This window comes from Monoraphidium neglectum (genome assembly GCF_000611645.1).
Source record: "Monoraphidium neglectum strain SAG 48.87 unplaced genomic scaffold scaffold01672, whole genome shotgun sequence".
NCBI lineage: Eukaryota > Viridiplantae > Chlorophyta > Chlorophyceae > Sphaeropleales > Selenastraceae > Monoraphidium > Monoraphidium neglectum.
Window position 1 is genome coordinate 1 of NW_014011956.1, and position 11,340 is coordinate 11,340.

General features: G+C 59.7%; 2 protein-coding genes across 2 annotated transcripts; both read left to right on the top strand.

Moving 5' to 3' along the window:
- Positions 1-2,294: 2,294 nt before the first annotated feature.
- MNEG_8672 (hypothetical protein) lies at positions 2,295-2,630 on the top strand (the record flags this gene model as incomplete). The annotated part of the gene is made up of 1 exon (XM_014042855.1): positions 2,295-2,630. One exon carries the CDS (start codon positions 2,295-2,297, stop codon positions 2,628-2,630), a length of 336 nt encoding a protein of 111 aa, XP_013898309.1.
- Positions 2,631-7,027: 4,397 nt separating this feature from the next.
- Positions 7,028-10,272, top strand: MNEG_8673 (peptidase S8/S53 subtilisin kexin sedolisin; the record flags this gene model as incomplete). The annotated part of the gene is made up of 6 exons (XM_014042856.1): positions 7,028-7,232; positions 7,519-7,703; positions 8,013-8,061; positions 8,236-8,575; positions 8,768-8,873; positions 9,160-10,272. The coding sequence occupies 6 exons, from the start codon at positions 7,028-7,030 to the stop codon at positions 10,270-10,272; spliced, it is 1,998 nt and encodes a 665-aa protein (XP_013898310.1).
- Between the last annotated feature and the right edge of the window lie 1,068 nt (positions 10,273-11,340).

Consider the following 11,340-nt stretch of genomic DNA (forward strand, 5'->3'; position numbering starts at 1 on the left):
ATCTTCAGGCTCCTGGTACGTCTTCTTGCACCGAACTGTTAGGCTGCAGTGCGCACAGCTTTTGGGGCTGCATCCGCGGCAGCAGCCAATGCACAGCAGAAGGAAGTTTGGACCTAACCCAGGACCTTTCTGCTCAAACCCATCGTACTATAGTCAACCTTTACGTCATTTTGAATGCCTTGAGTGGCCTGTGATTCATGCCCAATGGCACACGCATGCCCATGCCAAGGCACCACGCGCACATTTACTACTTGCACTTCCCCCTTCGCACAGGCTTGAGTGTCTATGAATGTGTGGGCAGGCATTACTGCAACACTCGTATCAATGTTGATTCGGCATGTGCGAGCATCTATACTAGTGGAGCCCCCTCTAAAACCGCATTGACCATCGAAGGACGGTAGGACTCGCCTGGAATACGACACATCTCGAGCGTCTGCATTGACCTGGCTTCTGCGCGCTGGTATTAATCTTCGAATAATAACTATTCAACCAACTAGGACGCTTGTCGTTGCCCGATCCTTTCTTCCTCGCGTTGTTTGCTGGCGGTCCTGGCATTTGACCTTTCAAGCAATCATGACCCTGGGGCAGTTGCATGCCTGCTTGTACAACTACAAGAATTTTGCGACTGTGCACGGGCCCATGGCGGGAGCGCTGCCTACGTTCTCGACCAGAAGGCCTGCACTGCGCCCATGCCAATGGCAGCCGATGTTGCACGTCCGCCCCCTGGTAGCTGCGACGAGCCTAGGGGGAGGGAGCAGCGGTTATGAAAGTGGCAACAGCCAGGCTGCAGAAGTCACCGACTCTGGAATGGAGGCGCCAAAACGCAGGCGCGGCCGGCCAAGAAAAAGCACAGAGAGTGTAGGGAGCACCACTATGCCGCTGGCGTCGCAGCAGCCGCAGCAGCCGCAGCAGCCGCAGCAGCAGCAGCAGCAGCAGCAGCAGCAGCAGCTGCTGCTGCTGCAACAGAACGAACACTGGCGGCAGGTTTACCATGCGCCACTTGAACACGATCAGGAAGTGCAAGGGGACGAGGCCGGGCAGGACGAGTCCAAGGTGCGAGGTTGTAGATGGAGGCCTCACCCCCCAGATCATTGCTGCTGCTGTCCACCTAGCAAGGCCGCCGCCAGTGCGGAGATCTTGTCATTGTCCATGCATCAGCAGCAAGGGTCTGCTTCTCGCAAGAGACCGCTGCCTTGCCAACCTTCCTGGCCCCCATTCCACCCGATCACGCCAGGGGTTGGCGCAATCTGCACAGCTGCAAGATGGTAGGCCCGAGCAAAGCGCATCAACGCTGGTCAAAACTGCGAGCACCATCGACTCTAGAAGCACCTCCCCACAAGGTGTGTGTATGTGTGTGTGTATGGGGGGGGGTGTTTGTGTGTGCGGATGGGCACGTGTGCGTGCGTATGTGCGTGCGTGCGTGCGTGCGTATGTGCGTGCGTTTGTGCGCAGACGTGAGCATCGATGCACATGTACATGTGCATGTGCATGTGCATGCGCACGTGTGTGTGTGTGTGTGTGTGTGTGTGTGTGTGTGTGTGTGTGTGTGTGTGTGTGTGTGTGTACGACTGCATGGGTGTGCGTGGCCACGTGTTTTTGTTACAGCAAGATTGAACTATGCTTGGGTGCTAGCCACTGCAGAACCTGGCTGGACAGGGTGTATCTCTGCAGGGTATACAGGGGTTCTGATTGCAAGCACATGAGCACGCCTGTGTATGACACCTCTGCTGCATTTCGGCCACAATTTCACGGCAACAGGTGTGAGCAGGCCTCTGTCGCCACGCCCGCCATCTCCTGCACGATTGGGTACGCAATCAACGTCACAGCCCCAACCACAGCTGCAGCCAGACACAAGGCAGCACTGGAGTTTGTGGAACTGGCAGGAGGACCTGAAGCGAGTGCAGGAAGCAGCAGCACGCGCGCCCTTGAGTGAGCTCCAGGCCAAGCTCCAGGAGTCCCAGCGCTTGCTCTCCAGTCCGCTAACGGTTCATGTGACCACAAATGTCACAGTGGCAGGCGTGTCCGTGGGCGGGGCCACCTACGTTGAGGATGGTGGTGGCAGGTCAGGGGACGGTGGCGGTGCTGTCGGCGGCACCGTCGGCGGCGCTGTCGGAGGCAGTGTCCGGGGCGGCGGCGGCGGCGAAAGCTGCGGCGTTCAGGAGCAGTGGCTAAAGGAGCGGCCTGACCACGAATTCAAGTATATCGGCAAGCTCGGGGAAGTTTTTGTGCACAGCATCCTCAGCCGCCACCTTCCAGGATTCGATGAGACCTGCTGGCTTTCGGTCCTGAATCCCATGAGCGCGATTGACTTTCAGTACCGGGATGTTGACGGGGTGTTTGCCGGCGCCGAGCGCAAAGGCGCGGTGTGCTTCATAGACGTCAAGGCCACAAAGTGGGATTCGCCCAAGCTCGGGCCCATAATCAGCGAGCAGCAGTGGGCAAAGGCACGCCTGGTGCACCGCATGCCGGGGCGCCAGGCGCTGTTTGCAATTGTGTGGGTTTGGGATGTCAGAAGCGAGGCGCCCAAGTATGAGATCTGGCTGGACCCCGCAGATATGGTCCTGAGCACGCACCTGACCCTGTCGCGATCCTCGACAAGTGGCTTCCAACTGATGCGCCGCCGAGAGTGATCTCATGTGATTATTGACCTTTCCCACAGTCGGGACGTGATTGGCCGCGCCCGCTCAAGCCGCCTCAGACCCGCACTGCTCTGATGTTATCATCTTGCATGCACTTGTATTTCAAGAAGGGCATTCATGTTTGAACAGTGCAGTCTCTGCTGATCGCTGTACTTCTAGCAGCACGTGGGAAGGCGCGTGTGATTTGATGGTCTTACATGGTGTTGCAGCCTGCCAGCTGGACCGTTTGTTTACCGTCTTGGTCACAGGCTGTGGCCTTTGCAAGTGGACCTCACAAGGGCCCTGGGGAACCTGGCTTCTAAGTCCTTAACAAGGGGCTCAAAGCAAAATATTTATGTGGATGTCCAGCACAACATGATGTCCAACGTGAAAACAAAGAACTTGGCCTTGGCTCTATTTTCTCCAAACGTAACTAACAGATAGATGATTTGGAGCAGCATAAGTCCACAGCAAATACAGTCCATGATGCAATGGGTGCTAGGGTTGACGACGACTGGCGCTGACGTTGCGTGCCTTGACCTCGCCCATGGAATGCCTTGAAGCTGGCAGAACTGCTGACGCGCCCTCCTTGCCCTCAGTTGCGCGTTCAAATTCCGCCGCACAGCTCTCGCCGCGTGGCGTTGCATACTATATTTGATCAAGAAACAACGGGTCCAGGGTGGCAAGAAGGTGTCATAGCCGCTCAATCCTTGCAGACCTGGGCCTCGCAGGTCACTGAGTGACCTCATTGCCAACAAAACGTGGCGTGTTTGCCCATGCGCGCCCGGCGTCGCGCGAGCTTGGGTCTCAGCCAGGTAGACAGGTAGATAATGCGCGGGCAGAAATTGGCAAAAGCAAGGGTGTGCCAGTGTTTGCCCCACCAGACACACTATTGTCTTCAGCACTGAATTGCATTCACCGATCAGCCTTCCCAATCACATCTTCACGGCATACGCAACAGAATGGGAGTGCAATGGCTGATATGATTGCGTTCCTTGTATGGGAGATCATTTGGATGGTGGTTGTGAACAGACTTCATGATTACGGCAACGGACCAGCCTCCCAACAGGCGTCCTGAACTTGGAGATGATGTCATGACATTGCAAACCATGGCGCCTGCACCAGCAACACGCACATGCATGCAAGCACGCACACGAGCATGCGCGCGCGCACGCACGCACGCACGCACGCACACACACACACAAACACACACACATTACATATTGGTCCACGCACATGTGTGCCTGTCATTCGCAATTGTGAATTGCAATCATTACGTGTTTTCAGCACACTGTCACAAGGCACCCCAAGCGCACATGTGCGTGCATCCAGCACTTCAAGGCCTCCGCCCCACCCAAGTGTGGCTTCAGCCGCAGTCCTCACCACCTGGCTGCCTCAATCAACAGTCGCACCAGTCCGCTCGGGCAGACCCTCACAATTCCTGCGTGTACCCGATTAGCAGGGTGCCGTTGACAAGCAAAACCCCAGCTTCAACGTCCAGCGCTCCCGCACAACCCCTGTGCTCCTTCAGCGCGCGGCCATACACGTCATGTTGGGTGGAGCGGGGCGGGAAAGAAGAAAAATGGCCCTTGCATCAACAGCAGGGAAAGGCAGCCTCAAGGGGGGATCTGAACGCAACGCGGCTGGACAGCAGAAGGGGCCAACGGCAGTGCAAGGATGTAGGGCGGTCGTGTCAGTCATCCAGCTGAAGGTCTAGCTAGAATGCAGCCAAGAACGCACGTAAAAGCGTACTTGGCTCGGCAGGACGGGGGAGGCCCCGCCCGGGTTGCTGAGCGCGCATTCGTTGCATGCCAGCCGGCGCGGCGGCGGCAACATAATGGGCCCTTGAGCAACGCACACGAGCACACCTGTGCCGTCGCTTGACATGCGTGCAGGCCTGCTCCAGCTGTTGCCAACCTGCTTTTAGAATGCTAATGACATATGAAATAGGCAAACTATTTGACAAACTCTGCCCATGAACAGATGCCAGCACTGCCAGATGGCCCTGTGGCACGGCCTGCGGGTTGCTGGCAGCGTCCCAAGTCGGTGTGCGCACAGGGACTGGCAGCAGGCACAGCACGCACACCTCGGATGGCGGCAGCTTGAGCGAGCACAGCAGCGGCGCTGAGTGACATAATATCATATCAGGGTGCTCAAGCCATCACTTGGCTCAACATGGAAACTGCCTTCAGGGGCACATCGTCCAGGCTCAGGATCAGAACCTTGCGCCATATTCATTCTCTTCCCCCCCTCCAACCGACGCCAACCATGCCACCATCAGGCTTGAGCCGCTCCTCGCGGGTTTGGTGGCGTTGCTGCTGAAAAACTTAGCCTCATTGCTGCCCTTCATCTCTGCGACTGTTTTCACTGCTTGGGGCGGCTGTGGGCGGCCGTCACCGTAGCCCGCAGGCCGCCATGACACTGCAGCCGCACCGAGCTTGCGGCGCCAGTAAAAGAGGGCTATGAGATGTGCTGCCGGCGAAGATACGGCGCACGAGCAGGGGATCCTGCAGCTGCAGGGATGGCTCTCATGCGCCGCGCGTGACGGCGAGGAGGCGCAGCGGAACTGCTGAACCCGCCATCGTCGCAATAGCAGTGGTGATTCCACTTGCGAGTGGCCGTGTATGCAGCCAGCACAACGCCTGGCTGCACGCTTTGGGACCATTATAATATGCCAAGTCACGTTGGCTGTAATTGCTGGGGTGGCAACTGCTTTGCGCCTGCAACACCGCCGCCGAGGTCCCATCTTGCACCGATGAGCACCTGCGATCATTTCTCGGCGATCAGTGGGCCATGCCCCAGGCGCCGCTCTCGGGATGACCCAAGACAGGAGCACCCTGCCTAATCACAATTCACAGTTGGCGCGTCCCGCATGATTGCATGACAGGGCCGTGCTGTGGAGCAGGTCTGGTGAGAATTCTCACTGTCACCGGCATGGGTGACAGGCCCAACGCTTCGGTCCTGGTTCACAGTCCTAATGTCAAGGAATTGTGAGTTGCGACAGGTATCATCCGGACTGCGCCTTGAAACGCTCTTGACTCAGATGAGCTGCAGTATCAAAGCGTCCTTCGCTTCGCACTGGGCAGAGGGGGGGAAGTGCAGCACTGGCATCTGTTTGATGTAATGATTGAGTGTGTTTCACTTGATCAGCAAGCCAGGGTGGCAGCGTGGCCGCAACACAGACTGTGGGTGAGGGGTGCGTTCCGTGGTCGTCACATGCTCTCTGACATGCAAAGTAACTGAAAGTTTGCACAGAATACAAAAATTTATCAACTACCTTGAGCCCAGGCCCTTGTCCGCGCCATGTGCGCATGCACCGCGCGCGCGCACAACCAACCACGTCATGCTGTGACCCGCCCTTGCAGCTGCCGCACCAGAATAGGTGGGCCTAAACAAGTAGACCACAGTGCAGGTGAGGTGGCTGCGGAGGGTGTGGCAACGTGATGTGAGGTCAGGTTCCGCCACCTGAGTTCTCACCACGTCGTCCTGCTCTGAAGAGTTGGGGCGCGTGTCGCGCGACCACGGCACTGTGCAACCGCGCGAAGTACTGTGCGCGATTGGCCCGCGCGGCTGCCGCTTCGCAGCTCCAGCCAGCACCCTCCTTAACCGCGCATGCAAGGAGAGACATTGGGCAGGAGGGTACAAGCGCTGCCCTCTTTGCGGTGAGCTTGGTGTCCACTACAGCCTTGCCTGGTGTGTACCTAATCACTGCCCCTGACGCACACTGCAGGGTGCTGGCTGGAGCTGCGAAGCGCAGTGATGCCGGTGCACCCCTTCCGACAACCGCAGCCACCTTTTCGAGCAGTGGTGCTGAGTTTCTGGGTGCTGCTGCTGGCGCCGCTGGCGGCCACACCGGCAAACGGTGAGACATCGGTACTGCGAGGGATGCAGTCTGGCCCACCCCCAGCCCCAGGGCTGTGGCAGGGCTGTTGGCCCGATCGTGCAGTGGGGGAGCTGCAGCCGGTAGTTGCTGGGCAGCTGCGCCGGCGCATGTGGCCCGGCTGGGGGCGGTGGGGCTGCCTGTGCAGCACACTCGCATCACGACGACACATTTTGCAACCGCACGCGCAACAAACATAGGCGGCTACATCCTCGATGCGGCCTCCAGGAGCCTGATCCCCCCCAATGCCGCGGTCTTGGCGCCCACCGCCGACAGCAATCCATCTGCAGCCCGGTATTCGACCGACTCAGCATACCCAGCCTCTGGTGGGGGTGGGCATTACATTGTCACCTACAAACTCAAAAAAGAAGTCGCCAGCCCCCAGGCACAACCTGTGCAGGGCGCCGATGTCAGCGCGCCTGCCGCGCTGCCGGTGGCTGTGCAGAACACGCAGGCCGCAGTTCAGCAGCGCCTCTTCTCTCGTGGAGCGGCCGGCGGCGCCTTCGCAGGTGCAGCCGTCGTGCGGCACATGGAGGCCCTCCCGATGTCAATCGTGGCGCTGCCAAGCCGCGCGGCGGCAGAGGCGCTGCTGACTGACCCCTTGGTCGAGTCTGTGGTAGAGAACGGGCTGAACAGGCCCGAGCTTGTGCAGAGCCTTCCCCTTATTGGGCAGCCGGCGGCGGCGGCGCAGGGCTACAACGGCAGCGGATGCGTAGTGGCGCTCCTGGATACAGGTGTGAAGCTATGACGGCGGCAGGAGGCCCTGGTCATGAGCGTGACCTCAACACGCTCAGAGGACAGGCTGCGCAAGCCCTGCCGTTCCCTGCCCTGCCCTGCCGCGCCCCCCCGATAAATCGTACCGACAAAGCTTGCCAAAGGCAGCTGCCAGATACGTGCACGCATATCAGGCGGCTGTTGTGACTACTGTATTGGGCATGCAGTGCGTGCATCTCAGCCCCCCTCACATCAAACCTTGGTGCATTGTTGATCGCTCGTGCACCCCGCTCCCACTAACGCGAGGTGCCGACTACGCACACCCTGACCTGGGCGCCTGCCCCTACCCCGGTGCCCCGGAGCCCTGCCGCGTCGCGTTTGCGCGCGACTTCACCCCTGCTGATGACGGTCTGACGGACTCCAGCGGCCACGGCACCAACGTGGCCAGCATCATCGCCAAGGTGGCTCCAGGGGTGAAGATTCTTGTGCTGGTGGGTGTCAGGTGATGGGTTGGGACGGGACGGCGCAAGTGAGTTGGAGGCCCTGGGTCTGTCGAGGTGGGGGTGGGCTGTGAGGGGCTGAGATGCGGAAGCCGCAGCTGCAGCAACTGTGCAGGCCTGGCACATCCAGTCTGCTTCACTTTACCCTTGCTAGTTGTCAGCGGAACACGCCCTTGTCCATCGTCACCTAGGGTTTGAACCCTTGTGCAACCCCCATCCTCAGCCCCCACGTCCCCTGCCCCCCATCAAAAAAGCCCTGGAAAGCATAGCAGAACACCCGACCGCAATCGCCCTGAACAGGACGTGTTCAAACAGAGTACGACTGGAGACTCTCTCGCCTGGGACGCGGGTGCGGCCCCCTTTACTAAGGCCCAAATGCCGGCATGACTTATCTCGCCTGAACGTCCGCAGCGGGCGTGCCCCTGCTGCGCGCCAGCACGGTCTTATGCACGGCACCACTGTCTGGAGCTGGCTGTGCAGCAATCTGTCCGTCCAGCCTGTTCAACTCCTCCCTGCGGCGCAGATATCCTGGCCGCCATTGACTGGGTGTTGAAGGCTAAAGCCGACGGCTCCTACAACGTCTGCGCCATCAACCTGTCCCTCGGCTCCACCAGCAAATGGTTTTCTGAAGTCTGCAACGACAGCCCCTACACGGTGGCGTTCGCCGCCGCGCGAGCAGCCGGCATCGTGCCCGCCGCAGCGGCCGGCAACGCCGCCCTCAAGGGGCGGCTGCCCACGCCGGCATGCACGCCCGGGGCGGTCAGCGTGGGCGCCACGTACGACCAAGATCTGAGGGCACGCGACTGGCGCGTGTGCGGGGATGAGATTCCTGTTGAGAATCATGTCACATGCTTCAGCAACAGGTCAGCAACGTTGTTGTCGAGGTGACCCTTTTTTTGTAGCCACAAGCCCCCTGCCCAACAGCAGATGCCCCTCAGAAGTGCTGATGTTGCTGCAGTGCAGGGCGCAATGGAATGGCATTGCAGTGCGGGTGATGCTTATCAGCAGCACGCCCAGCCGGCTGCTCACCTGCCACCCTGTGTACATTTTTGCAGTGCGCCATTCCTGACAATCCTGGCACCGGGGGCAATCATCAATGCGGGCGGCTGGTCCATGGCCGGCACCAGCCAGGCAGTGCCGCACGTGACCGGCTCCATCGCGGTGAGAGGCAGGGGTCTGCTGCTGACCAGGTCCTGATACGGCCGTTTCAAGTCAACGTTCCAGGCACATCAAATCCCAGGCAGCTTCGAATGCTGAAGCATTGTGCTGCACAGTACCTCGCAAATACTAGAGGCGCACGGCCGTATTGGCATGCTTGCACCCACCCCCCCAACCCAACACACACACACACACACACACACACACACACTCTATCGCTCTCTCACACACACACACATACACACACATTTGAACACAAACACACGCACACGCACACACATACACACAGGTCCTGAAGTCCCTGGCGCCATCTGCCACGTCAGACCAGGTCGTCGCCGCGCTGCTCCAAGGCGGCATCCCAACACTGGACCCCAGCGCCGGCGTCACGACGCCAAGAGTCAACCTGTGGAACTCGATTGAGGCGCTCCGAGGGATTCTATCAAAGCAGGCACCTGAGTCGCAGCTGGACACCGCGGCACCAACGTGCAGAGTGCAGATCGTCAGTACTGACGGCCCCGCCTTGACCTACTCCAAAAACGTCACCTTGGTCATTGTCGGCTCCGACCCCAGCGGGATCGACGCAATGTGCATCACCAACGCCGGCGCAAAGGCGGCGTCGGCGGGCTGCACAGCTTGGGAGCCGTTTGCTGAGGTCAAGCAGTGGCGGCTCGAGGAGGGGCCCTTCGGATCCCGAGCGGTCGGCGTCTTCCTGCGCGACACCTTGGGCAACGCCATGCTTAAGCCGGCACTGGCCGAGACCGAGCTCGTGCCCGTGACGACTGTCGCCGTCAGCGGTGGCGCGGCGTTCACGGCGTCCCGGGCTATCAACCTCTCTATCTCAGCGCTCGGGGCCGATCCCGCCACCACAAAAATGTGCGCCAGCCTCACCGCCCGGACGCTGCGGGCCTGCAGCACGTGGGTGCCCTTCTCTCGCACCCGGAAGTTCACGCTGGGAACGGCTCAGCGCAAGCAAACGGTCCGTGTGTTTTTCAAGGACCCAAAGCTCGACCTACCGCCGGCTTCAGTAGACGTGACGTACGACGCCCAGGCGCCAAAGATGACATCAGCCGACATGCGGCTGAATGCCACCGCCGCCGGGCCCGATTCGCTAATCATACAATACGTCCAAGCGGCAAAAGACGCAGTCTCAGGTGTTGCTTCCTACCTGATTGTCGGGCAGGAAGGGCCTGCGCCACCCGCTGCACGCTGCAGCAGCTCGCCGCTGCGGAAGCGGGTCATGCGGGGCGCCTTCGCGCAAGAGGCCGGCGCCGCGGGGCTGCTCACCGACGCAGTGACTTTCGTGGGGCTGAAAGGGCAGTCCACTTACTCAATCCGCATCTGCGCAGTCGACGCTGCCAACAACACGGCGCTTGGTGTGGTCTTGGTTGCAAAGACTGATTGAGTGTCGTGATTCGTTTGTGCACAAGGTGCTCAATCTTGGTATCACGGTGGGCCCCACCATGATGCTTTCGCCATCTGCATCGCCTTCCTTCGCCCTCTCAGACAGGCCAAGAGCCTACGATTGGGGGTGCTTAGCTGCTGATTGCTCGGTTCCGGCACAGGATTTGCCTGCATGAGTCAGCAAACTTGGGGTCGAACGCACCGACGCCATTGCCACCTGGCACGAGTGCCCAGCTGCATGATCAGCTTTCCATGTCCCAAAACCCACTTCATCTGTGCGCGGCCAGGCCTGTGTGCTCTGCACATGGCTTGATGCTCATTCTTCATCACATCGGCGGCCTCTTTCTCATGGCTATGCCACTTGGTATTTGCAAGGACACCATCTTCCGTGACACGTCAGCTTCCCTGCGTCCGGCCGCGTCTCAGCATGCATGCCAGCACGCGCGGGGGCCTGGCCCGCGTGTGCTGCATTTCTGCTTGCGCACCTCTCAAAGGTCTTGGGTGCACTGGGATTTGTACACGTTAAGCCACTGCGTAGCTCACACGCACGCGCTGCATGCGGATGTGTCGAACACTTGTGATCACGGGGCCATGACATGCCGTTCTAAACCCTGCCAAGGGGCAACGCGAGTCCAGCTTGACACAATAAAGCTACTGTTTGTGACTTTTTGATTGTGATTTTTTATCAAAAATTATTCAAGGCGTCATGCCCACGACGTAGAGCTCAACTTGAATTTGCACTCAGACAGCCCAAACCCTACCTGTTGGGCTGTGCACAACATGGTTCATGCGAACCGCACCCCGCACGCAACAAGACCACAAGCGGAAGATCGCAAGCAAAGCGCCTCTCGCCTGGTCTTGCGCAACGCCACAAGAGCAGTGCCCTGCATAGGCCCTCAGCGAATAACCAGCCGCTGTTGCCTCCCCTTAAGGCTCCTGGTGAACCTGTGTGCCCCAACTCACACTGCCCCCCCCCTGCTCCCCGAACCCCACCCAAGGAGCGCCAACGGCCTTGATTCGCAATTAAGCACGCCCCATTGCTTCCGCGCCTGCGGCCTGATCCAGGCGC